Below are 21,733 nucleotides of genomic sequence, written 5' to 3' on the forward strand. Positions count from 1 at the left end.
TGATTAAGTCTGTCAATGTCAACTAACGAGACTATTAGACAGAAAATCCCTTGCAAACCAGAAAATGTAATTTAAAGAATGCCCTTTCTTTCATGTCGCCTATTAATGGCTGATACTGGGACAACACATCAGTTTAACCTAATGTTTATTTTCTTAATTTCCCATGACTATTGGTTCCTGTCCTTGCTTCAACTTCTGCAGGTTACCACTTGATAGCATTAGGAAGTTGCTACAAAGCAAAAAAAGGTATTAACTTATTTCTGTCCTCATTAAAAATCTCTGTCCCTTCTCTGGCCGCTTTGGTGGAGGCAAAATGACTCCAAATTCATAATCAGAGAATCATCATCAATGAATCATGGTCAAAATACAGTGTGGTCCCAAATGGAATTCTATGACGATTTAACCTGGCTCTAAAGCTGTATTTTCAAAATATGAATGAGGGAAAGGCAGTGTGCTTATGGATTTTCATACGGTATCAGTATTCAGAGAAACCTGAGCTATCGGAAAGAGTGACTTCCTTACAATGTTTTTATTAAAGAAAATGAGAGAAAGCAGACACAGTGAACAAGAACCAAGGAACCAAACTTGCTATATTAAACAAAGCCTTTTTAGGAAAACCAATCCATTTTATCTTCGAAAACTTCTACAATGCACTGAATAACAACTAACATCTCTTCAGCTCACCTTGAATCCCACATGCTGCACAAATCCACTTTCTGCATGCATCTGCTGGAGTTTCTGTTTCTTCAATTTTTTAAACTCTAACAGTTCTTTGTATTCAGGTAATTCTCGATATGTTATTGGAATACTCTCTTCATCCTGTTCATGGTTAAAAATAAATGAGAAACATTCTTTAATTTAAGATATAACACCTAGTAAGACATATATTCCATAAATCGCTATGTATGATCAATTACCCTTGAGAAAATGCTGGCAATATATTCTACCCAAGAAATGTAGTGGGAAATTATTTTTAAGAACAGCACAAAACCGTGCATACAGCTAACTTGCATTTTATTTTGTATTATTTACACTTTATTATGTGCAGTAAAATAAAAAAACCATCATCCTACAAACAAGTTTATTCTGTTGAAGAGCTTAAAGAAGAATATAAATGAGAGAGCAGGGCCTAGCTTTCATTCCTAGTTTTCTTCTCACCTTAGATGCCAATCTGAATTTGCATATAATCCACTTGTCCATACACTGTGGGCAAAATGGCAGCTGCAGTAGAAGACCAAGCTTTTGTTTAAGACAAAGCTAGTTTGTTGTAGTTTTAAATACATGGCAACTAATATTATAATTGAGAACTGAAATTTCAGGTCAGTTTTATCAAGTTTTTAAAGAAACACACCGTTTCTGTGTTTTCTCATCCAATTTTCTTGAACAAAGGTCAAGAGCCTCTATGTTATGAGAAGACAGAAGCTCTCATTCTGATTCAGATGCCCATTTCAAGATGGCTATTCAATTGTAGCAGCTGTACTTGGTAGATGTCAGCTGTTTTTGAAGATGACAAGTCTTTATTGATGTAGAGCATTTTTCAGAACCTATGCTCAAAGGAACATTCAGCTATGGAAAACAACTACAAGATAGTAATGAAAATTCTTCTAATGTAGCCCACACACATAATTTCAATTCTTTTTATGAATCCATGGAGGTTAAAGAATCTGTATTATGTAGCAAGCTTATTAAAGGAAGTGAGGGAAAGAGGCTTGCTCTTTAGTGTTAAATTTCCAAAGGCCTTATCAATTATTTAATTGTAATTATGAACCTATATAAAGGACTATACTGCAAACGTCCACAAAAAATCACGGTTAAATGATGTGATTAAATTGTGTGGTGATAAGCTACATTCTCTTAATATAAAACAGGGATTCACCTTCCATGCCTATCTCAAAAGTTATTCTGAGAAAAACTGCCTGGTACAAAATAAACCTGCATAGTGAATAAGCTACACTGTAATAGCTCCCTGTGCAGACACTTCATTCTGGAATAGTAAGTACCTGTATTCTAGAATAATTAGACTCACAAAATGAAGTAATCATAACTCAAAAGTAAACTCGCTTTGTTAGGATCCCGAGAGTCTTCACTTGAGAGCAACTCATTTATAACTGAAACAATTTTTCAGTCAAGCTGACTGGTAATATCCAGGCAAAATCTTTTGTCTTTACAGGGGAACAGCACCTGGTATTTCCACTGTGAAGAACTCAAAAAAAACCTTTCCTATAATTTTCTTGCTACACTGAATCTCTGCTCCACCATGCTGATGCATAGTATTTTTCTCCTAGACAGCGACTGTCACTAAGAGACCTGACTTTTAACATTAGAACAGAATCCTGTATGTTCATTTTGAATATAGTTCATGATCTCCTTTGTCTTCCAAATTGCTTCTACTTTACACTGATAATGGGGATGTTTTTGGCAACTGAGCTCACCCATGTCTTTCTACATTACTGCAAGCCAGAAATATATCCATCTAGAAATGCTGCACTAGTGAAGAAAGAAAAGATTAAGCCCAAGTTAAAAAAAAAGCCCACAAGTCCACTGTCATCACTGGAAAAAATTAAACCAGCAACTTCTACCAAAATTAAAATAAATCCCAGTTAATTTATGGTGCCCATAATTATTAGAGTTAGGACAGCATAGCAAACCCAAATTGTGTCAGGAAAATACTCAGAACAGTTAGAAAGTATGTATTTAAAAACAATACAGAATGAAAGATTGTTTGCTCAAGAACAGTTAGATTGAGATAAATAATAGTAACCTGCACCTCTTCTAATCTGCATTTTTCTTTCCAGGCCTTTTAAGGTTCTTACCAGAATATGCTAAGTTATCAGGAATGTCTGTAGATGAACCAAAAGACCATCAGAGAGAGAACATGAGTGAGGATGGGATTTAAGATTGAGTAACAGATGAGCATATTTAATAATTTAAGGAAGATTATGCAGTGCATGTGAAAAAGTCAATAAAGAAAACGAATGGACTTAGACTGGGTGGCCTTAATACTTCTGTTATGCAACAAGCTTTTCACACAGGAGATGTCACTAGCCTCACAACAAAAAAACACCAACAAACAAACAAAAAATAATCTACAAGTCAGGTTCCTTGGTCTAAGTGCAGTAAAGCCAAAGTGATTCACACCAGCTGTGAATCGTGCCCAGCATCCTGGCTGGAGGATATAGTCCCTCTATATGGAAGTGGGAAAGGCATGTGTTTAAATTCTTGTAGTTTTATCGCATATGATAAATTAGGAAAGTGGAACACTACATGATGTAACAATACATTGGGTTAGGATTGGGTTAGAATTTGTCTCTAAAAACACATACGTTTGCTGGTTGATGATGACTCAGTCTGTAAGTTCACACTTTGAAGTGGATTTTTTAAAAAACATAATTAATTCAGCCAGTGAAGGAAGACAAAAAGCAATGATGCCAATAGCATTCAAATTTTACCAGGACTCTATGTAACTTTTCTAATACAACACATCTTTAACCAGAGTCATAACTATGTAGTTTATAGGATTTTCAAACTGATCTCACGTCAGATTGCTTTCTGAAAATATGCAACTAAAACTTTTTAGACCTGTTTTAGGATTAAACTGCTTATTACTTCTTTTACATACTTCCTTTCTGAATTGCTTTACATTTTCTGCAATTATGGGCCTTTTTAATAATGATGTGTTTATAGTTCAAAATGGCTCATTAATCTTACCACAATTTAATACTTACTTGATGATATTTATTTTATGGCAAAGATGCTTAATTCTCATATTATTCATTAAATGAGGTTAAAATGACAGTAAGCAAGACATTCTCTGAGTGATTTAAATGACATACCGATACTTCCTCTTCTACTGCAGTATCCATATGGCTGTGAAAACTGGATCTGTCATCATCTTCATCCATATAAACTGGAGGTTCATGAGATGTCATGAAAGTTGAAGGTTTGAAAAGATGTTTATTTAAAGGATGCTGCCGTCTACTTGATGACTACAGTGAAAAAATGATACATTTTTAAAAACATTCTTTGGTTATCATTTAAGTAATCCTCACCGATAAAACCTTGCCAGAAATTTGCTCTTTTGCACTGAACGGTCTATCATCTTTCCAACTATTTTTAGCTAGACTTCTCTATCAGAGCCTCATACAGCTGGAGTTTTTCTCCCCCATGAGAAGTGAAATCAGATCAATAGTGCAACAATTCTTTGGTAAGAACCCAGTAAGAAAGAGCCCTTACTATAAAAATCCTCCATCTACATAAATGAGACGAATAATAGAAAAAATAGAAAAGAAGGTTCTTACAGTTTTGAAGTGCAAAGATATTAAAAGACTTCCAAGAGTCATGAATGACAGGAACGCAAGACTAAACAAAGAAGTCTTTTTACACAGAGATCCAAGAGACCAGTCCATGCTTGACACTTATCATCAACTTCTTGTATTAATTTGTGCCTTAGATAATCTAAGCCTAGGCTAATTGTTCAGATTTCTTTCCTAGTCCAGGGAGAGAAGAGCAATTCATTTCACCATAAAAGAGGTTTCTAAGAGTTAGAAAGAATTGCTCTCTGAAGGTTCTTTTTTATTGCCACTGACTGAAAAAGGAACCTAAAAAATGTTAGATGAGATAAATTACTCCATTAGCGTATATCTAAAACCTTTCAACTCTAATGCTGTCTGAAGGTGTAGAATGCATGGCAGTTTTAAAATAGATTACTTAAAGGCACTCAGCCCCTATTAGTTATTCCCCGTGGAAGAATATTAAATAACAAAAAAGGAAGAATTTAGGGTGAATGAAATTGACTCAACTTTTTACTTAGCTACTTTCCAGACCAGCATTTTAACATCTTAAATGTCAAATCTTACTCTCCTCCATTTAAAGAAAAGAGAGCGAATCCAAATCTAGAAGTATGAAAAGTTCTTTTGTTAATAATCATGAGAGGATTGTCTTACACTGTGCCTAGCTTCTGTCATACAGATAAAGCATAAGGAATTTTGACAATAGTTAATACTTTCTCTTTTTAAGCAGGACTTTTTATCCCACAGGTTCCTAACTCAGCTATATTCGTTAACGCTGTAATACAACCATTTATTTCTAAAGATAGTTTCAACCTCTAAAGAGGGATCTAGCATTATTTTACAGGTGTGCACAGTTAAAAAATTAAATGCAAAAATCATGGAAGTTATCTTAGATGGAACATAGCTATGCAGGCAGGAGTCTAGCAGGGAATTGAGACTAGCTCCATTCACTTTTAAGGGAAGAGATGAAGTCTGTAGTAACGATCGGAAGCTGGCACCTCAGATCTGCAGAACTGCAGTGCACAGAATAAAAATGAACATTTTGTTCTAAGATTCATGTACTATCCATTGTGTTGTATTTTTCCACCTTCTGCCTTATGATCACTGACTTCCTGTGTTTTGCTGCATTTCTGGTTTTCTTTAAGATTCCACCCCCGCTCAAAATTCTCCCATTTATAAGGTATTTCAGCTTGAGCCGACACAGTAATTTTAATTTTCTGTTAATAGAAAACAGATCTATGTTCAATACTAGACCAGGAAGTCAAAAAAAGGAAAAATGTCTATGCTTAAGTAGCAGCACTGTTAAGCATACAGTTATGACCTAGGAATTTAACTGAGTATTTGAATTCTCTTTTTAAGATGATTCTACTTCTGGTGAAGAATGTACTATTTTAGTAATTTAGTATTTTAGCAGACAGTTAAAAAAATCATTTTTCCTGTGGGAAATATATCTTCTGCATTAATCTTAAAAGCAGGTGCACTGATAATATTATATAAGAATTAAATAGAAAATGATACACTATAATTGAAGAACTGAATACTAGACTCCTAAATCTCTGATTCAGTTTTATTTTCACCAGTACCAGATGATGCTTATACAGGAAAATAAACTGACTCATCCTGTTTAATTTCCTGTATCACTTATCAGAAGAGACATTATGCCATATGAGGAGACATGCACAGTAACGTCAACAAGATGTTCAAGAACTGAATAAGCATCTCACCTCCCCAGTAACCACTTAAAGCCCTAGGCAATCCCCATGGAGAAATGCAAGTATCTTCTTTTGAAGCATCCTTTTTGGCACAATTCTTTACATTAAATATATCTATGGTTTTTATTCTCCCATAGATATGTGCTTTAAGTATCAGCATCCAATTTTTATGCTTCTATTATTGGCAATAAACAGATACCACGGTTTAGAGCATACGTGCATACTCAGTATCAAAATAAGGACAGGCTTCCAATACCCTGAGCATTTACTTTCTGCCACATGATATTATCTTCAGTGGAGACCTGGGAATAACTACAGCCTGGTACAGCGCTGTCAATCTCTGCTCTAAGTAGACAGCTCTATTAGCAGGCTGAGAGCTCAATTCCCCCACATACGCTATTTGCTTGGTGTTTTCATCTGCTGTATTTCTTACGTGGGATACAAATATGAAACGGAAACGCTACCTCGATACCAACCCAGGGCACAACGACTTTACTCTTATGACTTGGTAATAAGGATATGAATCATACTGTGAAAACAGACTTAAGTATTAGATTTGTTCCACATATAAGTTTTAAGAAAAACCTGTAGGATGGTAGCATTACCATTGTAGTATTGGAATGTTCAAAATTTTTTTTAAAAAAAAAGTTTCACTCTTCTTTATGCTGTGTTTGTGTGCACAGAGGTGACAAAGAACTTCATGGATCACTGTTCAAATCAGTGAAAAATATGGTTAAAAGGTCACACATCTACTGATTAAATGTTGCCATTATTTATCAAATCCAGCGATCTGCTGCCTGGCAGCATTACTCACGTTCTGTAATAACAGTCTTTCCAAATAAAACTAAGAGGAAAGAAGAAAAGACATGACTACAGTAATTTAAAATGTTAAGGTTGCATAAACAACTTAAAGGATTATAATTTTCAAAACTCTTAATGATTTAGACTCTCTACTTGCACATAAATGCAAAGAGAAACACAGAATTTCTGCTGTAATATTGTCTCACCTTTTTGGAGTATAAATATAAGTTTGGAGTTCTTCCTGGAACTGGAATACCAGCTTTAGTCAGTTTAATAAAATATTTTTGCACTCTACTGGCAACCTAGAAAAAAACAGCATAGTTAGCATACAGAAAGTACTTCCACAATTTATTTATGAAATAAGCAAGCATGGAAATCAGATGAAACTGGATGCCCCATCCCTGGAAGTGTTCAAGACCAGGCTAGATGGGGATTTGAGCAACCTGCTCTAGTGGGAGGTGTCCCTGCCCGTGGCAGGGGGGTGAAACTAGATGATCTTTAAGGTCCTTTCCAACCCAAACCATTCTATGATTCTACAGTATTTTAACTTTTTCAGGAATGGAGGAATATACGCAGAAGTATCGATATGATCAGAGATTTAGTAATCTTTATATTGAAATACTTAAGTATACTTTTACTTGAAAGTGTGCAACTGAAATAGGATAAATTAAAATAACGTGAACACAGAAGATCAGCATTTTTTACTTCTGGTCAAAATGGAGAAATTATGTCATTTTAGGAGAGAAATCCCAACAAGTCAGATGCAGAAACATTCAGTGTCTCCACATCTGTGTCCTTTGGTGGATCTTGACCCCAGTACAGAACAAATTTTCTGTCTGCGAGTATTAAAATGTCTGCCCATTCTACAATATTGAGGTGCAAGAACTTCAGCACTCCAACGTAACTCAATCTGAGAACAGCTGGTGTCGCCACACTTGATATACAGAATTAAATGCATACTGTCAAAATCTAATGAAAAACTAGGTCATGGGCTTTGGGGCACTTTTAAAATTCTAAATTTGAGATCGAGAATAAGAGTCACATTCTTGTTAGTGAAATGCAGGCCCTGCTGCTACATTTTTAAGAAAAAGTGATTACTGAAAAGATACCGGATTTTGTTTATTGATATTGAAAAAAGAAAAGACATTTACAAATAAATCTGATGTGAATCTGTATCACTGCTAGGATACAGTGACTGATATCCCTACTACCACAGCACAAGCACTCAAACAATCCCAAGCAGTCCACTATTTTTTGTAGCAAAGTAAGTTCTATTGCTTTAATTATGAACATTACAAAAAATAAACCCTCCTTTTTAATTTCTTAGTTTATGAACTGTTTTTTTTTTTTACACACCCCCCCCCTCAAATTAGAAACAAATTGCTTAAGAGACTTTATCCAGGTTTCTTTTCAACACTTCCTAAGAAGCTTTAAAAAACACAACCAAAAAAAAGGTCAAGGAAAGGGATCACTACTCCAAGTGTTTACTTGTTACCTGCTTTGCTGTTCTATTTCCCAGTTCATCAGCTATCTTCTGCCACCGTCGGGACTCTACTTCCTCTGGCGGATACTTCAAAAGCAATTGCTCAAGTTTTTTCTAAATCAACAGGGGAAAAAAAAATAAATACATCTTTCCTCGTAGAGGTATCAGTTGTCAAAAGATGAGTATTTACATAGCTGTGACTCTGAACTTTTAAGTGCTTTAAACACTACTACAAAAATTGCTTTTATTCTCAGGTATGTCATCACAGCTACAAAATGGAATTTTCCCATTACCTGTTCCTCTACAGTCCACAGCTGGTTAAAAGTTTCAGGTTTGGTCTCATCGCAAAGTCGTCCTCTTATCATCTGCTCAAGTACAGTATATAACATGGAATACACATTTAGAAAAAGTACAGTTAGGATAACTTGATTTTAACCCTTTCCCTACCTAAGTGAAACTAAACCCAAACCAAATAAACGTGTGGAAATTTGGAATAAAATCTGCCTAAATTAAAAATAAATTCTCTGATTTGAATAGCCAAATGAAATGTCATCACCGTTAACATTTGAAATTAAAAGTTAAGACCACCCACATACCCATACTGAAAAAGAAAAACACTCAAAAGTAAATTTTGTAAAATTTTATATTTCCTTTTATAACAACTACCTGTGGTCGACTGTTTGTAGAACCTTCTGGACCATCACTTAAAGGCAAGACAGAGTATGAAATAGACTCTCCATCCTTCTTGGGATCCAAAGGACTTTTTGGTCTTGCGGGTATACCTACTGTAAGCAACACAAAAAAGGCATTATTGAACCTCCAACTCTGGTCATTTCTTTCCTGTAACATACACTCACTTTCTTCTAACCTTTGTCAAAAATTAGCTTCACTCTCCTACTGTTACGTTTTCGGTTTTTGAATTCTCTCTCAAAGTTTCCAAGGCTAGTGGTGTATTGGTCCCAGGCAATCTCAGGGAGCTGAACAACTCTCTGAGGATATGGAAGACCCATATCAACCTGAAAAAAAGATTGAAAAGTGAAAATCAATATGTAACACAATTGCTGTACATCCAAACAAAACACTATGAATCCTGAAAACTTATGAAAGCCTGATACTGCTTTTTAGCTCACAGCAGAATTCAAAATCAGAATTTAAGTGCCATGCAACACACAGTCTTTTTAAGGAGAAGGTATCTTTCAAGAATAATACACAACAGTGCATAAAATATGCAGCGGCACGGTCAATGATGGCTTATTGAGCATAAAACTTTAAAGCCTGTATTTCACAGCCGAAATCAGACATTTCTGACTTCAATATCCTTTTACTGTCTAGCTGTCATTTATTTTGTTTAAACGTACTGTTTGCCCAGGATCTGTACCTTTCTTAACACAGAAAACTATAGGACACGAAGTTTTCTCATCTGATAAAACTAAACTCCTCCCATCGAAGAAATCAATGTATATTTTACACTGATTTTGCTGTCCTCTGCCTTTAAATAAAGAACAACCTTAAGACTATCAATTCCTTTGTTTTGGAGACCACATACTTTCAACCAGCGTTAGTACTTCCCTGTACAATGATCATCAAATACAACACATTTACAACATGCATGCTATTAACTCATCTCAAAATGTAATGGAAAGACAACTACCTTTGGGCTTGTATCAGACCTGTCTTTAAACTTAGGTCTCTACAAACCTAGGAAAAGAGCGCCATAAAACACTGACTTCATTCTTCACTGAAATACAACATGTTGCTACCAGCCAAGAAGGTCAAGCGTGTTTCCCACTGGTAGACATGGCAGCAAGAAAGTATTTAAGCTTTAAACATTTTTTTCAGTATCCTTGTTACTACAATTTTTTTTCAAGCTTGAAAAGAAAATGTTTCCTTCTCAAAATTAATTCTCCTCCACCAGAGAATATTCTATGATGTTATCCAGAACTTGATATGTTTTCTAGTTTGGTTTTAGGCTATGAACTACATTTCCTGCTTTTTAAAAAAGTACCCACCAAAATTCACTTATACCACAACATTTGATTTCTCTAATGAGAAAAGTTATGAATTCTTGATATAATGCCTTACTTATTTCCAGTCACCTGTAGATTTCAGGTTGTCTTTAATACCTACATTACAACTAGAAATTTAAAGATTACGTACCAAAAAAAGGAGACAGCAAATCTAATAAAATCACTGAAGACCTACATCTTACAGATTTAATAAGCAAAGGGCCTTTTTTGCTCAGCAGATAAAGGATTTTAAACTCATAATGTTTACACAAGTATATACAGATTTATCCGATTTCTACAGATGATGAATTACTAGTTATTAAAAAAAAATACATCCGAGTAAGACTTTAAAAAAGCCCATTGAAATACCTTCTTCTGGAGTCTTTCCACAAATCCAATAGGATCTTTCAGTGCTTCTCTCTGGTGTCTGCCTAAACTTTCAAGGTCTTGAACTGCTTGAGTACGTTGAGCCTCGAGTACAGCAATCGTCTGTAACAGTCTCTGATAACTACAGAGACAAAGGAAAACATCTCACTAAATTTGTCTTTAGAAGTGGCACCCCCCAATCTAAATACTAGCCATGATTACCTACTAGTACCTACCAGATTTCATAGCTTATCTGAAACAGTTCACAGACATTTTTACTGAATTATATAAAAAATTATATCAAATCTATTCTAAGTAGTAGATGAATTTATATAAACCCATTAAAAATATATTTAAAGCCCCCCGTGATTTCCTTTAAAAGTAAATTCTACAATAGCTAAAACAATATGGTATCAGGGACAAGCTATTCATATTCTCAATAGCTGTGACCAACAAGCTTTGCTTACAAAGTCAAAAACACGAACAACATGACCTAATTTCTCTTCCACTTCAAAATCAGCTTCCTTCTACCCCAATAAAATGAGACTACCACAGAATTTTAACATGTTGCTCATTCACCCAAAGGGTGAGCAGGAATGACTTAAGAACTGCATCTAAACATCTCATATAAGCCCCACCTTCGAGCAGAATATGAGAATCACTTATGAAACGTAACAATAAACCAAGGAGTAGGTAATTTGCAAAATAAATACATATAAAAGATATTCCTCTAAGAGTAGAGAACTTGAATGAAAATGTCAGCAATTCCCTCAAACCTGCTGTCCTGATGCGCATACAATTTTGATTTTCTTAATAGATACACTTGGGAGTCACTGAGGTGACTATTGTACCTGTACTAAATAACATATACTTCCCAAACTCTTTTCTATAAAGCTAACTCAGAGTCAGGAATTCATACAATATTGCAACAGAGCCTTTAAAAAATAGGTAATGACATTTAATACCTTTTATTAGCTTTACAGTTACAGTTGTCCACTTCAGTTTCTTAATCATGTAGTTACCCATGGCCCCTGTTGTTGCAAATTATGATGTATCAACTTTTTTCATGAAAATGTTTTCTGACATTTAATACTAAAACTGTATTTCAGCGCAAAATGTACCCTAATGTATACTAAAATCAGGTAAGATCTATTCATTACTACACTATTTCAGTAAACTTTCTATTCCCTTATTGCTAAAACAAAGACAAGCCTAACACGATGAATTCCACATGTATTATAGAAAAGATCCAGAGGTTACTGAACTAATGCAAATCTTTCAACTGACTGCACTGGTAAGTGGGTAAGGCTTTAAATGAAAGGAAGTAAACAGCCTCAAGGCAAAATACAGGCTTTGCACTGTCAAATATTTAATTTCTACCTAGACATTTAACTGCTCCCTCCCCATGAAAAGGGGTAATCTTCTTTCCACTCAAATGTAATATTTGAAAACATAAAATACAGCCATACATTCTGAAGTGCGAAATGAAAACACTGACCTTGTTTAAAAACAGTAGGATACAATTCTGTTATGAATTTATTATTATTTAAATCTGTCTACAAGTTTATAGGCAACTAAGACCAAAAATGCTTGTTAAATAGGCCATTAATATTGAAACAGTAGTGGAATATTTTCACTACTGGGAAAGTGCACCAGTTTCTTCTAAACAAAGAAACTTTGCATAAGGCAAGATAAATAACTGGGCTATTTCTGAACAGGCAAAAAAGTAAGTTCAGAAATAACTTACAAAAGTAGTGAAGGCACATCAAAATTGGCCTGAGACATAACCACAGTTCAGATTGTTACAGGCTTACAGGAATCATCACATGTAGAACTAAGATCTTTACAAAGTTTTTACAAATAGGATCTGATGACTGCCTGACTGCACTGGGCAACCTCTGTCCATGCTCGGGGGGACAGAGAGCAGGGGCCACCCAGCAGCCTGCCCTGCGGGCTCCAGAGTCATGGAGCACAGGCAGCTGCTGAGCTCTTTGGTGGAGATGCAGCTGTAACAACACAGAGAGTTTCATGATAACTGGGGAGATGATTTAACCTGAAGAAAACAGAGAGCCTTTTTCTATCAGCAGGTGACGAAACTTCTATCCAAGACTCTGGAGTTAACTCTAGTCACAGTAACAGAGGCTCAGTTATGTGCACAAAAATTTGCATCTAAGATGATGTTAAATAAATACCTGCCTTTCTTTTCTTGAGCCATTTTACCTCACTTATTCAAATTGTATTTAAGTGACTGCTTTTCCAAATGAAATTGAAAGAAAAAAATAATTTCATTTAAAACATTTACATACACAGCAGGAAAAAAAGCAACCAAATGTTGGTGATTTAGATGAAGAGCTAATTTAACAGTGATTCACATGTGTAAAGTGGGGTATGGAATCATCTTAATGAGGTGGCCTTGAATAAGTCTGAATGGAAAGGTAAGAAATTACATTTGGGGAAAAATAATAAACAAAACAAGACCTCTAATTATTTCCCCTGTTAAAACATTCACGTGACCTCACTGAAGCAATCACAGACTTGAAGATAAATGGTTCAGAAGCAATACTTCTGGTCTTCATGGAAATACAGAAAATATTACAAGAACGTCAGAATCATTCAAACACATCATGTGATGTTGATCTGTATAGCACTATTGTCATGAAATAGTTCAAAAAAGAAAAAGGGTTTTATTGAGGAAACTGTTCAGACAAAAAGATTTCTTGGCACTTTTTGCATCTCTGCTGAAGAAATATATCAATTTGGAGCTATTTACTTTAACTTCCATATTCAGTTTTTATGTATGAAGATATTCTGAAACCCAGGAATAAGAGTGCAATTTTATCAAATGAATACCAGAAGTATTGAAATGCACAAAAATGTGCATTTTCGGGTCTTACATTGCCAAGAAAAAAATGAAAATACTAATCCTGAAATACATAGTTGGCATATTCCACATTCAGGTACTTCAGATTTGCTGCAGTACTGCACTCTCTCCAACCATTGCACATCCTTTTAAATTCCAACATGACTTTTTAACCGACTGTATTATATTGTCTCCAAACGTTATGTTTTGAACCACTGCTGTTTTCACAGGTTTGTACAGGCTTTTAGTTCTCTGGCCCTACGTGACCGCAATAAAGCCAAGTATCTCTCTGAAAACGCAGTAAGTTTAATAACAACACACACATTAAGTACTTTCTTGAAGTCTCTGTTCTGGCTTCTTATTTTCAAACAGTAACACAATACTTCTGCCACATTAAGCAAAAGACACTGCACGCAAAGTTTCCAAGCTAAAATTTTTACCATCCCATCTTCTAAGGTTCTTTGTAAATAAGCACAGCAATTATGATTCAAACTACCTCCTGCTGTGGCACTAACATTCTCCACAGCTGTAAAAGCCTAATGAAGGTAAGAAGTAACTGGAACCTTGCTCACTAGTCTGCTGCTTCAATAAGGCAAAGAGCAACCATCTCTAAATTATTTAGCTACAGTTACATAATTTTCTCTGAAAGATTTGTGAGGAATCACCAAGGAAAATTATCTCACATCTTCTGCCAAAACAAAACAAACTCAAACACCCAAAAATGTGTAATTTGAATAAATGCACAGTCGGTCATATCCCTACACTGACCTAAAGTTTACTTTTCTCAGTTCTAATTACTGAATTGTTAGCACAAACAAAACCTGAAGCAGTTTTCTTTGTATGAAAACTTTCATTCCATAGAATGTAATTTTGTGTTTCCTACAATCCTAGTATTGAAACACTCTTGTAATTTCTTAAAGCATGTTAAAAGCCAGGAATCTTCCAGACGAACGCTTAAATAACTCAGTACAGTATAGAAACTGATGCTGAAAAACCTTGATTAAAATGGGTTTTTGAGGGATCAATATTTAAGAAAGGAAAGCCACTTCTTAAAGATTGATACTGATCGGTAGGAATTCCAGCTGATTCAGTTGTTCTGCTGCAATGACAACTACTTCACTCTTGGATTGCTCTATAAAATAATCACATAGCAGAGCTGTATTTCTGAAAGTCCTGCCATAAGCAATTAGTGATGACACTATTCATTTCCATGAACCTTGTTCTAATAGTGATTAGGGACACAGCAGCCTCCTCTCTTGTCTGTGTAAGGCTTGAAAAAAGCATAGCTAGTACCTTAATGAGACACATTTCCATTTTGATCTAGTTTTCTGAGATCTACTTACAAGATGCCTTTTCCCCTCCCCACCCCCACTCTTTCCATCCTGTGATAACACTATTTACAGAGTTACATCACAAATTTTATCTTCTTTGCACCAGGAACTAACAACAAGCTTTGGAAAACACTATACATATTTGGAGTGTATGTGCCTTAAGAATAGCACGTTTCTGAAGTTTACTCTTATTTTTGTACTAAATGACTTAACACTAGCCTGTGCAAGAGGCCACTTCATTCAGCATTTTTAAATAAATTCATTTCAGTATTACAATAGGAGTCATTCAGTCACAGAGGCCAGTCCTTCTGTGGTTTCTCAAGGTTTCTTCTCTAAAAACAAGGCCCCTACAAAGTCTTAATGCTCAAACATTTAAAAACACACAAGGAAATTTTCTGCCATCAGTCTTATCCATAAAAAAAACAAAAAAATTCACCTTAACTATCTTTATCCAAAGTAAACTTACATTCAAACTTGAAATTCATAAGAGATATTTCAAAACACTACTCTGCACTATTTGTTGGACCTCCTTTATCTAATACTCCAACTTAATTATAATGCATTTTCTCACCTTTAAAGATAAAGACTCTGAAACAGCTGTATTACATCTACTCTCCCCTCAAATGTAAATAAATCGGAGGCCACTGTCCAAAGTTTAGCCCTTATTTCACCTTTTTCAACCTTACATTATCACCTCTGAAGTAATGATACAATGAACACTCTCATATTTACTTACATATATAAACTCATGCAACATTGAAAGCCTCCAAGTTTCACATAGTATTCAATCTTACACATAGCTAAATATTTACTACTTGCCTTTAGCATGAACCCTATACAGACTTAAACCACTTGCATTGTTATCACAATGATAATTTTCCCTTCTTTAAATATTTATCATATTGCTAGATCACTAACGCAGCTCTATTCAGTATTTTTTTTAAAGTTGACAATATATGAAACAGTTTCATAAAGCTAGCAGGTGATAAAGGTGACACTTACTAACAATGGAAAACCATAGCAAGAAATTATTTGTGATTTAGATAATAAAATCAGCATACAGAGTGCCATGTAACTAATTGTCTGGATGCCCATAGAAATTACTTGAAAGAAAAAAGTGACCTTGTCAACTATACTGGCCATTCCATCATCACTTAACACCTTGCAAAGGCATGTGCTTTGATACCTTATTAAAAAGAAGTGACTTATCCTCTCTTGACCGACAAAACGCAGAGAAGCTGGTGGTCATTGCTTTCCACTCCCAAAACTAACTGTGCTTCTACAGTTGTGTGAATATGTATCACAGTATGATAAAAAGCACAGTAACACCAATTTGGGGGATTAGAAGGTAAAAATGTGTGTGCTACAACTTAAATTTTATATTAGAAATACTATGTCTTCCGCAGGTACGATTTGTTTTAAATGAAGGAGTATACACTTTTCATAACAAAGCATGGCTCAAATATATATGCAGAAAAAATATCTACCTTAAAGCAAACTTGTTTTTTGTATTTCCAAGAGCTGTGACACAGAATCAGTACATAACAGCAATCAAGCGGATTTCAGCAAGTCTTTGTTTTATTGCCATCTACTGGCACTCTAGCAAAGTACAGATTAAAACCTGCTCTACACCAAGTCATCTGGATTTCTTTTTCATCACTCCGGATTTTGGTCTACTAACAATGATTCAGAAAAAAATCCCGTATTAGATACTAAGCTAAGAAATTACTGGATATTGAACATGTACTATTGTAAAACTGCAAATTACTGTAGGAAAAGGGAAACCCCAGGCAGTAGGAGATTGGCTACCTGGGGAATCCTTTAAGTCAGATCAAACAGAATCTTCTCATTTCAGAGAAGTGAGTGTTTGTTTTGTTTGGGGTTTGTTTGTTTGAGTTGAGAAATATCATATAATGCTTTTAAGCTTGGCTTGAAATCTTTGCCAGTGTCATGATACAGTCATTTTGACACTGCAGAGTTTCTCGCAAATTACTCTGATGTGCATCTGAGCTTTAAAAAGATGTGTTACTGCACTAGCGAAGAGTGCTGGGATTCCACGCCAGACTTGTAGAACACACACGACAGCTTGGAGGAAACAGAAGAGACTGATGAAGAGTGACCCTTCTATGATGTCCCTCCAGAAACAGAAAGAGTTTAAGGGCATAATCAATAAGGGTATATATCAACTCTGCCAGGACGTAGACAAGCACCTTTACCTGAAGAAAGTAGCATCTGGTAGGTTTTCCCTTATCTAATGCTTAGCCAATTTTGCAATTCCTTATGAAATTGTTTTCCACTCCAGCTTAACCTAGTTACACATATTGCAATTTACTGTACTTTACCCATATTTAATATTTGTACTTCAGACTTTTTTTTAAAAGACTTCTGAGATAAGTAAATAATTAAACTCTATCTCCATTTTATACATTAAACAACTGAAGTACACATTAAGCATCTTCTCGGAGTTTACCACAGAGCAAAAACTGACATTTCTGGATGCCAGCCTCAGGCTACAATACACACCTATTTAAACCAAAACAGAACTACGCTAAAAAGCACATTTTTTTAAAAAAAAGCAAAACAACAAACCCTGAACCAAAACAGAAAGCCCTATTGCAGTCTTTTACTGCACTCTAATTTCCACTCTAATTTCCCCTTTTTTCTTACTTTCACAGCTCCAGTCTTTGTATTTTAAGCACCTGAACAGTATTTATTGGTTATGAACTTGTGATGTCCCTTACTTTCTTAAATCCTTAACTCTGCCCCAGAAACAGAACGCCCTCGTCTATTTCTATAGAGGCTTCGCTCTTGTCAAGAGCTGTCCACCGCACTCGGCAGGATGTAACATGAGCTGTACAAAAGCACCTTTATCAAATAGCCGCATTTCAAGTTTTCAAGAGCAAGTTTTCAAAATTTTTAGTAGCATTTAGTGCCTCTGAACAAACATGTAACTTGTTTCAGTCTTGTCAACATGAAAGGTTAAAATACCATCCACCAGTCCTCTCCCAGTTAACGTATTTCTGATCTTCCTTTAACAGCACTTTTGAAAAGTATTTGCCTGCAGGACAGTGATGTTAAATAGGGAAGAAGATACAGGTCCCTGTCATTCCTCTATTTTCAAGGCTTGGAGTGGCATGAGGAAATGGCAGTAAAATTGTTTTCCTCACAAAGGGCACAGACAATCTGACAGCACATCCCCAACTCCTTCTCCTCCCTTCTCATCTGTAATGAGGATAGTCCCAATTCCTTTACTGAGAGAAAAATATCACACAGATTCCTCCAGTATCTCCACTTAGATATTCTTCTCTAAAAAGATGTTGGGGAAAGCAAGCATTCAAAAAGGTCTTTCTTCCAAAGACAAAATAGGAACAACCCATGTCACCATGAAACTGAACCAACTGTATAGAAATCCTCCGAAAACAATCTGAGAAAGTTGACAACATGGATTACTGAACTCCTTCAACTCACCCTACGTTAGTTTATGCAGGTTTTCACTATTACCCAAAGAAGAACCCCCCTCCCCCCCCAATTATTCAGGTGTATATTCTTACCATAGGAACAAATGAACATATTCCCTCAAGTATTTTGGTACAGTAATATCTGAAGACTATAACTGGATTACAAGAACAAGATACACAATCACGAGAAGCTGAATATTCTAACAACAATACAGATAATTATTCACTCAATCTTTTTGGATAAAGGAGGAGAAGAAAAGTTAGAAGTAAGGAAGAAAATGAGCAAAATATATTTTTTTATTAGCATTCACTGTGATAATAAACCACAAACACAGATGGTCCTTGTCTTAGGAAGCATAGAACTTTCAAAAGTTGTTATACAAAACAACAGCCCATCTTCACCTTGAACTATGCAAAGCAAAATAAAGATGCGCAATGGAAAATTAAAAATCAGCTGGCTATTCCTACAAAGAAGAAAATTTAAAGGAAACCCAATATCAGGCTCTTTCCTCCTCTCAAAATAGTATATACGTACTTTCTAGTACCAAAGAAACCCCTATCTTGATTAGAACTTCCTGCTGAGACTAAAACAAGCATTAATATGTACTGCTAGTACCATTCCTTTCTAAAAGATACTCCCAGTCAGTTTTGTAGTTCATGATGGAGAGACTGTCAAAACTTAATGTAAGACTAGGACAAATACTCAAGACTGGTAATGGAGTTATCATTTCAAGCTAAGTTAGTTAAAATTGAAGAGGAAAGACATGCACATTCTCACAGCAAATGCCAGTCACTATGTACTTGTCTTCTCGGTGGCATCATTGTTCTTACTACTATTTAGTAAAATACTTGTACATCCCCACCAAGTAGGCAATTATGTTAACATACTTTATTCCTTGTCCCATCAGACATACTTTACACTGGTGTAACTGGTATAACAAAAGCACCAGTGGTAAACCGTGGTTAAGTGTCCCTTGTGTGCATAGCCAAAACTGCAGCCAGAGCCTTACTCTCTCCACAGCTGTGCTGGGTGAATACATTATTACCCAATCTTTTCTTTGGTTATCCCTCTTTTTTAAAATCAGGACCATGAATTGCCTATGGTATTTGATTATATTTTTTTTCAACTCGTATTTCCTACACCTCAAACCCAATTTTATTATTGACTAATTCTTAGTTTTCCAGTTTAGATGAATTTACTAACAAGGATCCTAAAAAAAGCTAAGTTTCCAAATAATCAAGCAGGAGAACCAGTTTCTACATTTTCTGTTTTAAAAATAGTAAGTGGTGGTTGGGATTTTTTTTTAAAATCTGTGCATTTTTCCCCCATGATTTTTGATCCATGTTGACCAAAGAAGTTGGAAAGACAAGTTGAGTTCCTGTATGCTCTCTGAAAACTGGCTGGAAAGGGGGAGAGACCGTAACTACCGTCTCCACAAGAGAAAGGCAAACTGTTATGCTGCACATCCTCTGGTCAGTCCATCCGCACACCCAGCCACACGTGCCACCGAGGCAGCCAGGAGGGAAGCAGGGAAGCAGCTCTGCGCTGCACAGCCCACCCTCTCTCTTCCAGGACAGGACGCTGCAACAGAGAACTCTTGGAGGTGAGAGCACAGGCAGAGAAAGAAAAGCAGGTAGCAGGCAAATCACAAGAGAGGAGAATTCAAGGACACAAATCCAAAAGAAATCAAGCTGTTTTCCACAGGATGCATTATTTAACTGAGGACTGCACTGTGTTTGCTGGTGCTGCTCACTAGATTGGGCTCTGGTTGACAGCACGGTAACTATGGTCAGAGAAAGAAAAATGAACTTGACAAATCTACTTGACATTTCATGGCTCCTAGAGTAAGCCTATTACTAGAGAGAGAAAAGGAGATGCAGCGCGTGCCCAAGGCATTATCTCTGCAAATTAAGAACTGTATTATTTAGTGTTTATTGAACAGTTCATGTAATTATAAAATATGATACCATGATTACAAACAGACTCTTAACTAAACCTTAATCTTTAGTCCTGCAATAGTTTTGTGTCTCTTATAACTTTTCCATTGATAAGTATTTAGAAAAAGAAATCGTCTTCTAAAACATGATAAAAAAATAATGCTTGCAGTATACAATTCTCAAAATACTTAATGTTTTACACTGCTGTAAAATATAGCAAGGATTTCATTAATAAATGTAGTTTTATACCCATTACACTACCACAACATGTTTTAATAACACGATTATCTGCAATACCAAAGTGCTGTTTATCAGAAACTCATATCAGAAGTTTCTCATTTATTTCCATTATATTTCTATTTTGCAGATGAATTAGTTGCAGCATTCAACTTCTACATGAAATGAAATTTTTACTTAAAGCTGATTTAATCTTTCGTTACTTATTAAGAACACAGACCACTCTACCAGACAGTAGAAGCTACTCTCTGAAAAAAGGTACCAATTTTCCCTATCTTTAAGTTTTACATTAATAGGTAGTTTAGGAAAAATATCACTGTATGCCACACACTCTTGTGTGGACCAAACAAGGAATTAAAACACGTTGTAAGGTAATATATATGGCATATATGCATTGAAAAACATTATTAACTTCTACTGTTCTTCAACACTAAAAAAGTAGATTTCATCAATTCTTCTATGTTGATGATATATTCTGTATAGTACTCAAGAGGTTAAACGTTTACAAAATAATTGCTGTCTTGCAACATTCTTGGTGCCAGTATGGAATAAAACTGCTGCTATAAAAAGTAACTTGATTTACTTGATTTATATCAATTCCCTATTTCTTAAGATGAAGCAACTAAACAACCAAAGTCTCCTCAGACTAAAATGTATGTCTCAGAGGAAAATGAGACAAAGGTGTCCTTAAAAATAATACAGGAGGATAATTTATTCTATAGCATTAGCTACTCATAGCTACATGACATCACCGCAACGGAATGTTAGATCACCTGACTTATCTGTACATTAAAATAAATCAATACTGTGTGTTGAATTTGACCTCAATTCTGAGACATATCTGAACATAAGGGATAAATTACAAAACTGATGTAATATTTTTATTCTTCCTATACATCAATACCGACACGGAGATTTTACCTTAAAATATATTAATGAAAAATAGCTTAATTTTTAATACTGTCACCCAGTGTAGGAAAAAACGGTGCAGATAAAATTAGAAGTTCACATTAGTGAAAAAGCCTGCTACAGGATTATGTTAGTTACACTTTAAGAAGATTCTGTTTAAGGCAGCTGTCAAATAATTGGTATGGCAAGGTTCAGCAGACCCTACTCTAACAAGTCAAGTGCAATAAATGAATTATAGAGAACTGTTTTAATCTGATTCGTTAGGCAGAAACATTTATGACTGAATAAAATACAAAGCCTGTACCACAGGAAATGCCACAGATCTTTCCTTTCTTTCTCAGAT

The 21,733-nt window shown here is 35.3% G+C and overlaps 1 protein-coding gene across 2 annotated transcripts in view; it reads right to left on the reverse strand.

Annotated features, from left to right (window-relative positions):
- The window catches only part of ZZZ3 (zinc finger, ZZ-type containing 3), a 59,950-nt gene that overhangs the window by 3,610 nt on the left and 34,607 nt on the right, over positions 1 to 21,733 (reverse strand). For both annotated transcript variants that reach the window (XM_014939164.1, XM_014939165.1), the window contains exons 4-11: positions 10,661 to 10,799; positions 9,154 to 9,301; positions 8,952 to 9,070; positions 8,579 to 8,650; positions 8,298 to 8,399; positions 7,009 to 7,104; positions 3,834 to 3,986; positions 685 to 819 (exon numbers count right to left, since the gene is read on the reverse strand). In XM_014939164.1, coding sequence (XP_014794650.1) covers positions 685 to 819; positions 3,834 to 3,986; positions 7,009 to 7,104; positions 8,298 to 8,399; positions 8,579 to 8,650; positions 8,952 to 9,070; positions 9,154 to 9,301; positions 10,661 to 10,799 — 964 coding nt within the window. The remainder of the gene's footprint in view (positions 1 to 684; positions 820 to 3,833; positions 3,987 to 7,008; positions 7,105 to 8,297; positions 8,400 to 8,578; positions 8,651 to 8,951; positions 9,071 to 9,153; positions 9,302 to 10,660; positions 10,800 to 21,733) is intronic.

This window comes from Calidris pugnax, unplaced genomic scaffold (assembly GCF_001431845.1).
Source record: "Calidris pugnax isolate Ruff unplaced genomic scaffold, ASM143184v1 scaffold18, whole genome shotgun sequence".
In the NCBI taxonomy this organism is placed as follows: domain Eukaryota; kingdom Metazoa; phylum Chordata; class Aves; order Charadriiformes; family Scolopacidae; genus Calidris; species Calidris pugnax.